We start from the raw sequence: 16,916 nt of genomic DNA, 5'->3' as shown, positions 1-16,916 counted from the left end.
ATATTTTTCACCATGGTATAAATATCATTAGATGATTTGTCTGTTTAAATTTATACATCTTGCTTTTACTGAAAAATGTAAGATACTTATATTTCTTCTATCTTTCACTTTATATATGTTTTTAAGCATATTATAAAAGGCAATGCTTAATTTTTAATTTTATTTGATATTTTAGTGTAAACCAAAGTAGTACATCTAATGTTTATCTTAATACATGATGTTTTTCATCAAAATGCTTTATACTTATAAAAAAGAAGTTGAAATCAAGTGACAAAATAGAAAAATTTCTGTACAGTAGTACCTCATCCATTGTCTCTTGTTTTTTATTAGAAAAAATACTTATTGTCCATGCCTCAAGGACAAAATAATACCTAAATTTCTATAACTTTTCAGTCATATAGTTACCTAAGCTTTATTAAACCTGATTATATATCATTACTGTATATACTGTAGTTTATTATTACATTGTCTTTGTAAATGACACTGTTAATTATCTGCACTGATTACTTTTCATAATTGATTTATTAATAACAATTAGCTGTCAGGATTCTGTTTTATTTGAGTAATTAATTGAATAGCTGTCATCTATTTTTTTTAAAACATGAAACTATTCAGTTTATTAATGCATATCATTTGTCTAATCATTCAATGCATTTTGTATCAAATTTCTGAGTTAGCATTTTAAAATGCAGCAATCTGAACTTTATGTAAATTTACCAAATATAATGTTATTTATTGAAAACTGATATTTCATATCCATCTATGAGAATAATTTGTGTCCTCTACGTTTTCTTTCTTTTTTCATCAAGTAATTAAACCTATTTCATGTTATATCTATTTCTTTCATCAAATGGATGCACCTAAAATAGTTAAGATTTATGACAAGTTTTCAGCTATATTTTATTTTAAGTTGATGAATTCCTATATGAATTTGACCGTCCTGTCTGCAAACACCTAATCCGAGAAGCTACAAATTTTAGAACTATTAGTATTGATATTAGAGGCATTAACAATTAGGATAAAAATAAAAATTTAAAGAACAATACAGACAAAATTTTTTCCTAAAAATTTTTTAGTTAATTCTTCCTTGCCATAAGAAGAAAACACCCCTTAAAGAGAAGGAAGACTCCCAGCTCTAACTCTTCATGTGAGTAGAGGCTAAGGTGATCTGTCACTTGAACAGTGGCAAATACAGTTTAATCTTCAGGAAAATTGTGCTTTGTGGTAAATATAGTTGCCTGAAAACACATAGTAGAGACAATTCTCCTTTTACATGTGATACAAAAGAACAGCTACTGGGCCCCTGTGATGTACTGGACAATGAGCCAAAGACTTTATTCACATTAGCACAGTTAATTCTCGTATACTCCTGTGGACTCATGCTGCTGTCCACTGTATAGGGTAGGAAACAACCAGCCAAGTTCCTTACACTGTACGTGGTGGAGTGGGAACTGCTGATCTGCTGTCCTGCAAAGCCCAGACTCTTCCACCATGCCCTTTACCACGAGAAGAGGGAACGGAGTCTGCTCTACTGAGTGCGTGACAGGCTTATCTGTGACAATGAACTCTGTCCCAGAGTCAAACATTTCAGTGATACCATTATGTACATTATATGCGAGCACTTACTTTATAGGCGTTCACGTGGACCTGTGGCCAAATCCTATCAGATGGTCGACGTAATGCTGAATCTGCTATCCTTTAGAATAAGATTCTACATTAAAACCTCTCCTAACATTTACCTGTCAAATTTCCCTCACATTCCCCTTTCTTCTGAACATTGTGACTATTATTCCAATAAGACCTTTTCCTCCTTCTCCTCTATTGCCTTAGGAAATGCATGCTAACAATACGCACCTGTCACAACCAGTTTCGTTCCTCCACCGAAGATTTTCTGATCGTACCACAGTGATTCCACACATAGCAAAAACCTTAGATTAGATTAATTCTTTACGTTTTAGTGCCCACATAATGCCCTGGGGTTCTACAGAGACCAGGGTTCTGTCCTGGTTTATTTTGTTCACAACAAGTGCAGCTGCTGAATGTATCCCAAAACTGAACGTTTCTGTGCTTTATTCATCTTAAAATAACGATGTCACTATAAATCAACTCAACGTTGTTACCCACAGTAAAATGAAACCAAAATCAAACAAGTAAAAAGCAATTTGACTAAAAGTATTAGTGGAATACCAGAGGATTTTTCTTATCTTTACTTGCGTTATTATTAGCAGTTTTGTGCTCTGTGTGTTCCAAGTATTTTATTCTCATAGGATCAAATCTTGTCCATACTTTCCGCATTGGGGAGCTGCAGTTAGATCCCTGGCAATTCAGGTGGGAGGTGTGGTTCCTGAGCTCTCCATTTGCATCATCACAAGAAATACAGTTTTTACACATGCACATGCAAGCTTTAATAGGCTCTCATCTGTTTTTGCTGACCATCTAAAACAATCAAAGGGAGCCCTGGCTAATGCCTAATACATACAGTCACTTTGTAGAAATGCTTCACTTGTGTCTTCTAAACTAATGGCTCTTGTCCAACTAGCAGATCAACACATGTGAATCTCAAGCTTCATGCCAAAAGTTCAGCCTCCAAATGACTTTGGTCAGTTCATGCCAAAGCCCAGATTGCAACTCCTGGTCTGGCTCGTCCAGGCAGAATAACTTCAGAAACGGCAGAGAAATGACCAGACCTGCCTTGCAAAATGTTTGGCCACTTAGTTTGATCACTAAGGGCTCTCTGCCTGACCCTAAGTGCTGAGTTCCCCATCTGTGCCTGACATTGATGCTGTGAAGCCCACAGTACTGAGGCCATGGTGGTGAGCAGTGGGTTTGCTAGGCAGCTGCTTAACTTGATTTCCCAAGTGCATGCCCAAGACAATGTTCACTCTATATTTCACTTTCTATCTGAACAACTTGTAAATTGAAATCTTTTTAGAAATTAGTAGTTACAGCCATGTCACCTGGCCTATCAGGACATCTCACTGTAATAAGGGACCAAGCCAGGAGAGATTCCAAGAAGTTGAGCCAGCCCTTGCCCTGAGGCTTGGACCACCTGGGCCACTACTGCCCCTCCTTACTGCCCCCTGCAGAATGGAAAGAACTCACCTGTGAAAGTAATGGTGTACCTTGTGTCAGAACCAAAGCCTTGATGGTTCTGCCATTCAATTATTCATTGCCTTTAAACCCTTTCTAAAGCCTCATTTTGGTTTTTGCTTTTATTTTTCAATATTTATTTTTAAAAAACCCTAGAAATTGTCTACACTGACATTAAACAAAGACAAAGCTGACACATAATTACATTAGATCTGAGTGTTATATTTTTCAGGAATGTTGGGTTTTGTGCTTAGCAATACTCATACTGTGCATGGATTTTACAAGAATGACTACCACTCAACTTAAAGAGCCAAGACTGCCTGCATTTCTAGCAAAAACAGACTCAAGAACCGGTAGACTCAGTCCAAGCAGGATGTACAATAGCATTCCATGGCCTGGAAGCTTTGGGGTGTTGGACACATTTCTTGTCCCCTGCTTTATCACCAGAAGGAACTGAAGGATTCAGAAGGAGCTGACTTCAGTGAACCTTCGCTGGGAGAACGAATGAGAACATGAGGTCAGAAATCCTCACAGACTCTTTCCATAACCCTTGTACTGAAATAGTTCATGGAAGTTGTAAATTTCTATAAACTTGACCGTCTTCTGTCATTATTAAGACTGTCAGAATAGCACAAATTTTAACTAATCATGGCCTAACCCTGAAGGAGTTAGAGAATTATGAATTAGACATTCTCAATATTTTACAGTAATTTAACATAATGATTTACACATGTAATAACTAGAGATTGAATTAAAATGAAGAGTACAGGTTTTGCAAATTATTAGGAGGAAGGAGCAGTATATCATATTTCACAATACAGAAAGAATTATTGAACTCTACTTTGACGATTCTCACTTAAAAGACTGGCAAAACTGACCTCAAAGTAAGAACTTATACCAGGGCTCTGTAAAAATAGTCCTCAAAATATTTTAATTTCTAGCTTGACTGCATCATTTGCGAATAGGTGCTTCTGAATGCAGAATTTTAAATTGCTTTCTTACAGGGATGAAAAAAAAAACAACACACTTTCAAAGATGTTTGGGTTCCACATCCACTGTTATTGCTATTCCTGTTCTCAAATGAGCAGCACAGCAGAGTCAGATAAGGCTGATTGCATATTGTTGTTTCGAAAAGCATCCTGTTCTCCTTCATTACTGGGAGGGCAGCAGCAATAGCACATAGCTTACCAGGAGGCAACTCCATGAGCTGAGCCTCTCATGCAGATACGGTGATCTTGCCTGGCCAATCACACAGCACATGAAGTCTCCAAAATTTCAGCATCTCCAGGGCTTGACGCCATGGCTGCCAGTTTCATAACTTTGCCCTGGCCCTTTCCCTCTTGGGGTGACTTGGAAGCCCTTGAACACATGTTTTATGGCGTGTAGTCAGTTGAGGGATTCCTAAGAATGGGGCTCATAAACTGTTTCCCGCCAAAGAAGTAGTTATTAGAAGGTGTCAAAAGAAAATAACAAGAATAAGATCAGAAAAAGAAGAGAGATGGCTTCGTGCCCACCAACTGCTTTTCTAAGCTCCCAGAAGAAGAGTTCTGAGAACTAAGCCTTTGAAAAAGATTTCCAGGTGTTCCTTTGTGTTGAAACTGCTTTGTTTTGCATCAGAACAGGGAGCTGCCTCTTCTCACCAACACCTAACTTTTCATCAGCACCTTAGCAATATATTTCTGAAAAAAAGAAGTGCTTCCCTTTAGTAACTGAAAATGTGAATGTGCCCACATATTTCAGAAATGTGAAATATGGTCTCCACTTTCCACAAAGTCACATGATGATTATTTAGAGGAGCAGTCCCAAGTGAACAAATAAGCTCTGTGATGACCTAGTTATCTTCCCTGGAATAACAGGATAAAATTGCAGAAGTCTAGCTCTTCTAAAATTGTAGACTCCTTGTTAAAACTAGAAAGTGGGAAACATTCCAGTCCTCTGATATACTAAAAGATAAAGGCCCTTGGAAACAGTTCTGTGTTTATATGTGACTTATCTCAGAGACGAGAGAAAGTGATTCCCAGAACTGACCTGCCAGAGGACCTGTGGAAAAAACTACCATCACAGAGTGGCCAATGCCCTCTGAATTCACACACACACTGACTGCCATTTCGATCAGAATCATAACCAGAATTTTAAATTTTTGTTCTGGGGTGTGAGTGTTGGTGGTGGGCAGGTAAGTGAATTTAAAATTCTATAGGGATACATAAACATAACAGAATAGAAATCATTATTTTTTTAAAAAAAGTGAATAGATATTTGGCACATAGATTTTATTTATTTTTATTTATTTATTTTTTTAGGCATATAGATTTTAGTACTTGTTATAAAGCTACTGATTAGTAGGTCAATGATGTAAGCATACTAGAATAACTAAAAAGCACAAATATAACTAAAATATGCCAAAGTGTATAGAGATTCAAAATATTTATGGCATTTTTAATTGTAGGGGAATGACAGGTCATTTTATAACTGTAATTAGACAATGATTATCTGTTAGAAAAAACTATTTTCAAACAGTTTTTTTATTTTAGCAAAGGGCCTACAGGGTGCTCAGGGTCTCACTACTACTAGATCAGACTTGTAATGATCTGCCTGTTTACAGCCTCCCAAGAGCTAGGATTACAGGGCGCACCACCACACCCAGTCTGAATTGCCATCTCATCGTGCCCCGGGGGTGGGGCCAGCATGGCAAGTCTGGGGATCAAACTCCAGCCCCTATGCCTGCTTACAGGCGCTTTAATCCCCTGAGCTATTTGGCTGACCCCTCAAACAGATTGAAATTAAAGCTGCAGCTGGACATGGAGGTGCATGTCTCTAATGCCAGCCCTCAACAGGTAGAAGCAGGATGATGGCTATGAGTTTGAGGCCACCATTGGCTACAGAGTGAGTTCAAGGCCAACCTGGACTGTACAGCAAGACTGAACAAAAGTGAAATAGCAATCACGAAGCTACATGTGTGTCAGGAAGGACATATACAAGAACCTCTGCATCTATTGGTTAGAGGAGCATAAGGTGGGAAAGGGGCAGAAACTCACTAAGCACATTAATCTTTAAGAAACAACATGGACAAAAACAAAACAAAACAAAACAAAAAAACAAGGAGCCAGGGAGATGGCTCAGTGAAATAAGTGCTTCTCTGGCAAGCGCAAGGTCCTGAGTTCAATCCTCGGTTCCGCAAAAACAAACAAACAAACAAACAAACAAACAGAAACAACATGGAGAATTTTCACTTTCAAATAAATGTGCATTTTTTTTTCAGTACTGAGGATTGAACTCAGGACCTTGTGCTTGCCAGGTAAGTGCTTATTCTGAGCACTTATACTGAGCTATCTCCCCAGCCCTAAATGTGCATTTTCAAATAAATATTTTTAAAAGGATACACAAGGAGCACTAACTGAATGCTTCAGGGAGGAAGAGTAGATCCCAGGGCAATGAGTTCTTAGGACTTTGGGCATCCATCTCCAGGGCCAGTTTCTTCAGCTCCTACTGGAAATTCTCCAGGGACTCTCAGCCTCTCAGTCTCTGGTGTTGCATCCTTGATCTATCCTTTCCTGGGTTTCTATCTTCCTGATGGGGCAGCAACAGGATCTTCCACTTCCAGTCACATAGATATCCATTATGGACTCTTCTGATGAGGATCCTTTCAGGTTACCTAATAAATCTTCTTTACTAATTTTACATGTATTTTCTTTTCTCTCTCTTTTAAAAAAATGTATTTGATTGTTGCAGGGTCTCACCATGCAGCTAGGAATTGTAGTGATCCTCCTGCTTTCAACCTCCCCAGCTCTGGGATTACAGGCATGCACCACTATGCCCGGACTATGGCCAGCTCAGCCTGCCCTGGGGCTGGGGCTGGCACAGCATGTAGGGATCCAACCTTGGTCTGTGCATTTGCATAAGCTTGCCTAAGTAGGCACTTTAGTCAGCTGAGCTATCTCACCGGCCCTGTACATGTATTTTCTATTGATTCTATTCCTCTAGAGAACCCTAATAGAGTTACCATCTTGACAAAAGTAATAATATACACATTTTTTCACACTAGTTCATCTTGTAGAAATGTTGATGACTTTCAATGCAATCTGCTCCACCTGTAAGTTACTCTTTAGAGCTGAAAAAGGAACAGATTATTTTTATACCACAATAAATACATGTTGTGACATGTGCAAGAGATAAAATTCATTCATTTCTTCTATCAACCACTTACTGCCACAGACTGGCATAATTTTGATTTCACATATGCCATCCCTTATGTAATATCAGATATGTGCTACAGAGAACTGCGGTGGATCATTGTAGAGTACTATGGGAGAGGCTAGGTTACTTCACCTTCAGGTAAGTTCTCCTGATAAGCAGTTTTCCCATTAATTGTCCTTCTGAGATTGATGATCTATTCACACGGGGTTTCTTCCACATTGGGTGTTCATCATGGCCCTCCACCTATAGATATGTCTTGATTTATACAGCACCCATAGTCAACCACACCCATGGAGCACATGTTTCTTTTGGTAGACAAAATGTGTATTTTTTTTTTTGTTGTTCTGAACACGGATTCGTGAAAGGCAATAAATGTGTGGTAGAATCTATTTTGGGGAACTAACACTCACCCAACTCTAAAACCTCCTTTCTCCCTCTTCCTGAATAAAAAGTCCTACTCCTGGGCTAACTAGTCATGGAGGAAAGAAAATTCATAATATCATGTGCTGTCCACATATCTATCTTTTTCAACTTCACCCATAAGTGGTTATAATTCTTGAACATCAGATGAGAGACTATGCTGGGAGTCTGCAACATCCCAGCTCCTATTCTTTCCACCTGCTTCATAGTGGCTGGAATCAGACAGAAGGTGGAGCAGAGAGTTTCCAGGCAAACATGAGATCTGTATAAAATACAGAGTCTGAATCTCCCCTAGTCATATAAGATATTGAGGGTTTGTTTCTGAGAATTACAGGGTTATCAAACCAAATAAAAAAGAGGACAGGCATGGTGACACATGCCTATGTTCCTAATTACTTAAGAGGCTGAGACAGGAAAATTGCAAATAGGGAAACTTAGCTAGACTTTGTATACACATGAGGAAATAAAAGAAGAGGGCTGAGAACATAGCTCAATAGTAAACCACCTCTATGTCCAATCCCTGGTACTGCAAATAAAGAAACAGATGAATAAAGACAGCAGTTGAAATTCCTTATTTTCACATTCCAAGAAACAGTGTGGTAGTACATAGTACTCCAAAACAAGAGTAAGCAGAGTGCAGATAATAATTGCTATGGGTTGTGTCTGGATGTTCACCTAAAGCCTCTTGCAGTCATGAGTGAAAGGCTCTGCTTTGAGAAGACAGCTGCACAGCCCCATGCTCCAGAATGGTGCTGGCCTAGGAACTTTGTTCCCCTGAATTTAATTCAGTGTTCAGTGATTTGGGCTCTTCATGACTACAGGCAAGAGACAGGGAAGCCTGGCTACTGTTACTTCTTCCAGCAGATCTTGGCATCATCCACATAGTGCTGGTTCTATATGCATGCAGAATGCAAGAGTTGTAGGGTCAGCCACCCACACAGATTTAAGAAGAAGGCCTGGGAGGCCAGGTACTGTGCCCCTGAGAGGACAATGTGTGAAGATGTCAGTGTGAAGCTAAGAGTGCAGTGGAGACTGCAGAAGTTTGGAAAAGCCAGAAACATGTATCATTCAAGGAAAGCCTCAAGAATGGAGCAAAGAGAGCTTAAGAGGGAAGCCATGGAAGCTACAACCACCAGCAGTGCTATAGGGCTAGAGCCATGCAAGGCCTTTGGAGTTCACAACTTGCCACAGATTGCTTCATGTGCTGCACATAGAACTACAGAACTTAATTTCTCCCTGTTGGATTATGGACTTGCTTTGGTCCCATTGCCTTGTATCCCCCTGTATTTAACTTTTGGAATGGAAATGTCTATTTTGTGTTGTTGAATGTTGGGAGTGTTTCATTCTCTTTTCATCTGTACATGGACTTACAGCTAAGAATTTGCCTTAAAACTCAGAGGAGACTTGGGACTTCGACTTCTCAGCAGCGCTGAAACTATAAGGACTTTGGAAACTCTTACAGATGGACTAAATGCCTTTCCCATAAAGGGATGTGCCTGACTCTTTGGGGGGTCGGTCGCAGGTGGAATGTTGTGGTTTGTGTGTTGAATGTCTTCTTAAAGATTTATGCGGTCATGTGGAGAGCAGGGTTTTCAGAGCATTTCTCTCTTCTCTTGTTACTTTTGCTGCCTTCCATCACTATGAATTATTTGCCCCTCTGCCCTGCCATCCTGCCTTAAAGCCAGCTAATTATGGACTGAGATTGCTACAAGCTGTGAGCTACATAAATCTTCACTCCTTTAACTTGTAAGTGTTGAGTATTTTGTTTCAGCATGAGAGAAAAGTAACATAAGACAATAATTTACATTATTATGCAAGATCTGGATCTTTGTTTGTTTGTTTTTGTGGTACTGGGGATTGAACTCAGTATCCTGGAATTTTTATCATAAGAACGATAAGCATGTGAGAAACTAGATGTACTTACACTTACTTGAACGTTATGTAACATATATTCATATTGAAACTTTATGCTCATCAGTCATGAATTCTACAGTCTCATGCACGAGAAAGTGCATTTTAGAAACGAGCTAGAGGCCAAAGCTTCCAGCTGAATAGCTTCTAAACACACATAACCTCAATGTGTCTAGAGATGCTTAAGAAGTATTAATCCTCGTTTTGCTGCAGCAACTTATTAGAAGAAAATCTTTGTTTCTCATTACTTTCCACTTTTGTCCTGTTCATAACTCTAAGGGTTTTCATAATTCAAGCTGCACTTTACTGTGCTTGGAGGACAGTGCATGCTGGAACCTTTGTTTTCTCCTTTTTTTTTGGCCGAAGCAGGGATTGAACTCAGACCCTTGCGCTTGCTAGGGAAGCACTTATTCCACTGAGCCATCTCCCCAGCCCCCTGTTTTCTCTTTATACAGTGTGGGACCTGAGGTTTATATTTCCTTCCTAGGCCCCATTCGAGCCTAGATGCTTCAGTGGTGCAATTGCATCAGGATTTGCTGACCGTGGCCCTACGATCTTCCAGTTAGACCTTACAGAGTCTTTGGCAAGATGGCTCCATGGCACAGTGGGTAGTGCATTGGACTTCTAGAGTCTTTGGCAACCCAGCTTAGTTGATAACTCTAGCTCCACCTCAGTTTTAAAAACAGAGCAAAAAACTCTAGCATTTTCATCAGTCACACTATAGTTCTTGGGCAGTTACTTTTCCCTCATTTGGAAAGAAGGCTCCCCCTGACCTCAGTTTTCATGTTTTTCTAAGTCTGCATGCCATTTTTCCCTGGGACCATCAAGAGCTCTGTGGGTCACAGTAAGGTCCCTCTGCAAGATGGAAGTAGAGGGTGCTTGTTTGCACAGGTGCCACCTACCTGTGAGGGTTATCTGATGGGGACAACACAGCATTTTGACACAGTGTGTCTCAGCAGACACAGTAACAGGTCCCCATGTCAGTGATGTTTTTTTTAAAAACAAAATATCAAAATTGTGGTATTTGAAGTTCATTAAAATTGTATATATTTGTTCATGCTTTTGCTTTCTTTTTATACAGTGTGGGACCTGAAGCTTACATTTCCTTCCTAAAGTATTCAAGATTCTCATAAGATTTGTTAGCTTGATTTTTATGTCCCTGTGGCTGTCCTGCACCTGATGATTGACCTGACCATCCAGGCTTCCCTTGCCCCCTTTCCAGAGAGGGAGGTGACATTCTTAGCTGATTTTACTCACAAGCAAAGAATGAGGCCCCCAGGATGACCTGCAGGGCCAAGGATCTGCAATGGCTGAGTGCCCTTGAGTCTGAATGCATAGCTGACACCCGTGGAAGGCAGGAAACATGGCCCAGGTGCTTCATCAGCACAGCCCAGGGAAGTGGTTTTCTAACAACACAGTAACAGACTGCTCTCAGAAATTTTACCATCTGAGATGCTAATATAAGGAATTAATATCTGATGTGTTGTTACTCCTCTCAATGTATGTTCAAAGAAAATTATCATTTTTTTAACATGAGGAAAGTGAATCAAAGGTATCAGAAGTAATTTGTCCAATGCCACATAGTTAATATCAGAAGGAAAATGTCTAAGAGGTCAGTAAGGAAATATTAAAATTAGGGAAATTTCAAAAAAAGTCAGTCATTAACGTTGAGAATTACATAAATTCTTACATAAAATATTTTCTTTAGAGAGGCAGTTAGTAAACATTTTAGGTCATGAGAGTGTCTGTGACAAATACACAACTTTTTCCCTCTAGTGTAAGGGGAAAATTCTTTGAATTTTGGAGGCCTGATTTTTGAATGCTTTATATGTTCTAGATAGGAGTCCTTTGTCTGAAGGGCAGTTCACTATAATTTTTTCCCAATTAGTGGATTATCTTTTTACTCTGTTGGGGATCTGATGTGCAAAAAGTTTTTTAAAAGATGCAATCCCAATTGGTGATTCTCTGAAATATTTTCCATGCAGTTTGATTTTTGTTCATGAACTCACTACCTACACCTATGCCCTTAGCATTTCTGCCTACTTTCTCTTCCAGAAGATTTAGTATTTCCATTTAATATTTAAATCCTTGATCCATTTTGACTTTGCTTTTGTGTATGGTAATAGGCATGGATGTATTTTAAGCCTTCTCCATGTGGAAAGCCAGTATTTCTGGAGCTATTTATTAAACAGACTATGTTTCTTCCAGTGAAGATGTTTGGCTCCTTTGTCTAAGATAAGGAGGCTGAATGTGTTTGTAGTTTGTCTGCATCTTCTAATCTGTTCCATTGATCTTCAGGTGTCTTTTTACTTTCCTGATCTTTATACTTTCCTGCTAGTACCATGCTGATTTTATCAGGGTTGCTTTGTAGTATAATTTCAAGTCAGAGATTGTAATGCCTTCTGCCTCGACTTTGTTACTCAGAATTGCTTTTGCTATTCTAGGGCTCTTCCAGTTCCAGATGAATTTTAGGTATGCTTTTTCTATAATCTGTCAGGTATACTAATGGCATTTTAATTGGGATTGCATTGAATCTGTATAACAATTTTGGAACTATGGCCATTTTCACAATGTTGGTCCTTCCTATCTAGGAGCAAGGAATATCTTCCCATTATCTGAAATCCTCTTTGATCACTTTTTTTTAGAGTATCATAATTTTACCTCTACACATCTTTTACTTTCTTTGTGAGATTGATTACTACATATTTCATTTTTTTGTTTTGATTGTGAAAGGCATGGTTTCCCTAATTTTTTTCTTTTGGCGTGTTCATTGTTTGTATATAGAAATGCTATTGAGTTTTGAATGTTGACTTTGTGTGCTGCTATAATATTGAATTTGGTTATTAAATCTGCAATTCTCTTAAAGGAGTATTTGTGGTCTTCTATGTAAAGTATCATGTTATCTGCAAATAATGATAATTTCATTTCATCTTTTCTAATCATTATTCCTTTTATTTCTCTCTCTTGTCTAAGTGCTGTGGCTATTGTTTTCAGAACTATATTGAACAGGGGTGGTGACAGTGGTCATCCTTGTCTTGTTCCTAATTTCAAAGGAGAGGCTTTCAATTTTTGTTCATTTAGTATGATGTTGGCTGTTGGTTTTATGGATGGCTTTGTTTAGGTTGAGATAAAGATCATCAATTCTGATTTTCTGTAGGGTTCTTATCATGAATGAGTATTGGGCTTCATCAAAAGCTTTTCCTACATCTATTGAGATCATCATGTGATTTTTGTGTTTGGCTATGTTGATGTGGTATATTACAATTATGGATTTGCATATATTAAACTATCCCTGCATTCATGCGATGAATGCACTTTGTTTTGATGATTTGCTGCATTCTGTTTGGTAGTATTTTATTGAGCATTTTGGCATGTACATTCATTACGGAGATTAACCTATAATTCTCTTTTTTGGTTTAATCTGTCTCTGGATTTGATATCCAAAAATACTTGTTTCCAGGAATGAGTTTGGGAGAATTCATATACTCTTTCAAATAAAGAATGAGTTTCTTTATTTAATTCAAGAATTTGAAAAGAGTTGGCATTTAGATCCTCTCTAAATTTCTTGTAGAATTCAGTTGTGCATCTATCAGGACCTGGGATTTTCTTTATTGGTAGGGTTTTTTTAAATTACATTTTCAGTTTCATTGACTGATATTTGGTTATACTGAAGTTTTATATCATCTTGATTCAGCTTTGGTAGTTGACATATATCTAGGAATCTGTCCATTTCTTTTGTATTTTACATCCTGTGAGAGTAAAGATTTTGGAAGTAAATATTGATGATCTTCTGAATTTCTATAAGTTCTGTAGTGATTTTACCATTTTCATTATTCATTGCATGAATTTGAATTTTTTCTTTCCTTTTTTGATGAGATTGGCTGGGGGAGCATCAATTTTACTTATTCTTTCAAACAACCAACTTTTGACTCATTAATTCTTTGTATTGTTTTCTTTGTCTCCATTGCATTTATTTCTGCTCTGATCTTTATACTTTCCTACTTTCTTTAGACTTTGAGATTGACTTGCTCTTCTTTTTCTAGGAGTTTGAAGTGTAGAATAAGATTGCTTATTTGGGTTTATTCTGTTTTCCTGATGTGAGAATTTATCACTATAAATTTGCTGCTTAAGACAGCTTTCTTTGCAACCCACCGTTTCCTTTGATTGTAAATATTGTTTAGTTTCTTCCTTAATTTTGTCTGTGACTCATTGATTGTTCAGGAGAGTATTATTTAGTTTCCATGTGTTTGTAGAGTTTTTATTGTTTCTTTTGTCAATAATTTTCTGTTTCATTGCACCATGATCAGATAAAATGCATGGGATAATTTTGATTCCTTTGCATTTACTTAAGCATGGTCTGTGTGCTAACACATGGTCTATTTTGGAGAACAGCTGAGAAGAATATGTATTCTGATGCTGTTGGATGGAGCACTCTATAAATGTCTACTAAACCTATTTCTTCACAAGTTTGATTTAGTTCTGTTTCTTTATTGTTTACATAGTTGATGTATATCTTTTTGTCAATAGAATGTTAAAATCCCCCAGTATAATAGTGCTGTTGCTTATTAGATTTTTCATGTCTGTTAAAATTTGTCTTATATAGTTTGGTGTTCTTACATCAGGTGCATATACATATTTATAACTGTTATATCTTCTTCCTGCAGTTTTCCCCTAACAAGTATGTAATGAACTTCTTTATCTCTTACTCATGTTTGGTTTGAAGTTGACATTGTCAGCAAGCAGATCAGCTACCCCTGTTTTTTTGTGCTACTGTCACATGGAATATTGTTTTACATCCTTTGATGTTCAGCCCTATTAATTTATTTCTGAGTTAAATGTGTCTCTTTTCAAAAAAACAAAAAAAAAACCAAAACAACAACAACAAAAAAACAGCACATGGGCTGGGGATATGACTCAGTGGAATAAGCTCTTCCCTGGCAAGTGCAAGGGCAAGGGTCTGAGTTCAATCCCCAGTTCCATAAATAAATAAATAAATAAATAAATAAATAAATAAATAAATAAATAAATGTGTCTCTTTTATCCTGGATATTGTTGGATTTTGTTTCTTGATTCCTCTGCCTGTCTCCTTTTTTTGATTGGTGAATTGAGGCCATTTACATCGACAGTTATAACAAATATGTATTGACTTATCTTTGGTATGTTGCTTTCCCACCACATGATCTCTACTTTTCCCCTTTACTTAAATGCTTGCTCTTCTTGGTGTTTCTCTTTGATTGTTCTTGAATTGTGATCACCTTTGTCTCTTTCTAAAATATCTGTCAGTATTCTTTGTAGGATTGGTTTGGTTGTCATGAATTTCTTCAGTTGTTATTTGTCATGAAAATATCTTATCTCTCCATGAAATCTGATAAATAGTCTTGCAGGGTACATCAGTCTGGTTTGGAAGCTGCTTTCTTTCAGGACCTGAAATATCTCACTCCAAGTTCTTCTTGATTTGATGGTCTGTGTTGAGAAATCTACCATGATTCTAATGGGCTTTCCATTATAAGTGATCTGCTTCCTCTTTGTAACAACTTTTAATATTCTGTAGTTTTGCTCAATTTGTAGATTCTTTATTATTTTGTGTCTAGGTGAAGATTCATTTTCATTATAGCAGGATGGAGTTCTATATGCCTCAGTTACCTGTATACCAGATTCTTTTCCCATGCATGGGAAATTTTCTACTACTACTTCCAGAAACAGTATTTTTGTGTCATTTGTGTTAACTTCAGCTCTTTCATTGATGCCTTATATTATTTGCATCATCTCACAACTGTTGTATTGTTATTTTCTAGATTCTCATTATTTTTAAGGGATCCTTCCTTTCGTATTCACTAGCTGCAATGCTATCTTCAATATCTTAAATTCTGTCTTCTGTTTTGTTCAAGTAGTTTTGCCATCTTTCAATGGAATTCTTAATGTCATGCTTCTAATGTTGACTACCTCTAACTGAGCTACACTTCCTAACATTAAACTTACCTATAATCTCATGAAGGGATTAATTCCTTGAAGTGTTTGATGTCACCATGACATCATTGCCTTCCAAAAACTCTACTTCAGAGCCTATGTGCCTTTGGAGTGGGGAGTGTTAGATCCAACCATGGTAAGTAGGCTAAGAACATAGGACTAAGAAAGAGCAAGAAACACTAAGACCTTTTAGACCTGAATGTGAAATGCAGTCAAGGGCTCCTGAAAAGGTCCAGAGAGCAGTAGATGTGCAAAGAGCCAAGAGTGTTGGATACCTGCAGAGATAATTGGACAACAGCTGAGGATTGCCCAAGAGAGATGCTGGAAGCTTCTGGAAGGCCTCCAGAAAACCGTTGAAGGTGGTATTGGCTCAGGAGCTGAAAATGACAGGTAGGAGCTGTCAGGAGGTGCTAAAAATCCAGAGCCATCACAGTAAGAGCTGTAAGAGTAGGAGCAAAAGTGCACTTGCAATTCAAAGTTCAGATTTGTGAGACATTGACTTGAAAATCCTAGAGCTAATAAATGCTAGCAGTTGTATTTTTCTAAGTCAAGATCACTATCAAAATTGAGTCAAAGAATTCCAAGTGATTTGTGACAAATATTTTCCATTTCTTTCAGGTGAACTATGTGATGGAATGTTTGTATTAATAAATGTATCAGCATGTGAAAAATTTCTGAGGAATAAATTTTCCCCATTAATTTCCACTTTGTTTAAAGCAGACTCCATAGAAAAAGTACATGGGAAAGGACAATTTGTAGTTATTTTGTAATTTCTTTTTGCACATTAAAAGTTCTCAAGCTTCCAACTACTTATCACAACATTAAAACAGTTGACATAGATGTCTATTATTATTTCTTCTTTGCTCATTTTCAGTGATATTTCTGTTTCCTCTGCACATGCATGCAACAGCTTTTGTTACTCTTTTCTTCTGCTTGATTTTATTGACGATTTTTTTGTGAAATTCTTATGCACAGCCGGTGAGTGGATCTGGGTTTGGTCTGTTCCTTCCAGGAGCCCCAGGTGTGCACCAAGAGACATCCTACTCCCCCAAACAGGGTTAGCACTTTAGTTTCCTATCTCCCAATCAACTTATTGATCACTTACAGATGAAATGATCACTAGGTTTCTTCAAGATGTTTGCACTGGGGCCAGGGAATGGCTCAGTGGAATAAATGCTTCCCTGGCAAGCTCAAGGGCCTGAGTTCAAGTCCCGGTTCCTCAAAAAAAAAAAAAAAAAAGATGCTTACATCCTACTGTTGAAAGACATAAAACTATTACAAATATCAGTCTGGCTCAGAAAACCCCCATTTCCCATAAATGAGATGGGAAAACA

At 37.7% G+C, this 16,916-nt stretch overlaps 1 gene segment (V, D, J or C); it reads right to left on the bottom strand.

Moving 5' to 3' along the window:
* Positions 1-4,391, bottom strand: part of LOC101579663 — an 11,773-nt gene extending 7,382 nt beyond the window's left edge. Inside the window, 2 exon segments of the C gene segment in view lie at positions 1,855-1,928; positions 4,342-4,391. Of these exon segments, the coding sequence occupies positions 1,855-1,928; positions 4,342-4,391 (124 nt within the window).
* Between the last annotated feature and the right edge of the window lie 12,525 nt (positions 4,392-16,916).

Source organism: Octodon degus, unplaced genomic scaffold, assembly GCF_000260255.1.
Source record: "Octodon degus isolate 3935 unplaced genomic scaffold, OctDeg1.0 scaffold00031, whole genome shotgun sequence".
NCBI classification, from domain to species: Eukaryota; Metazoa; Chordata; class Mammalia; order Rodentia; family Octodontidae; genus Octodon; species Octodon degus.
Note: the sequence above shows the minus strand (reverse complement) of the source record. Positions and strands in the feature narration are given on the sequence as shown.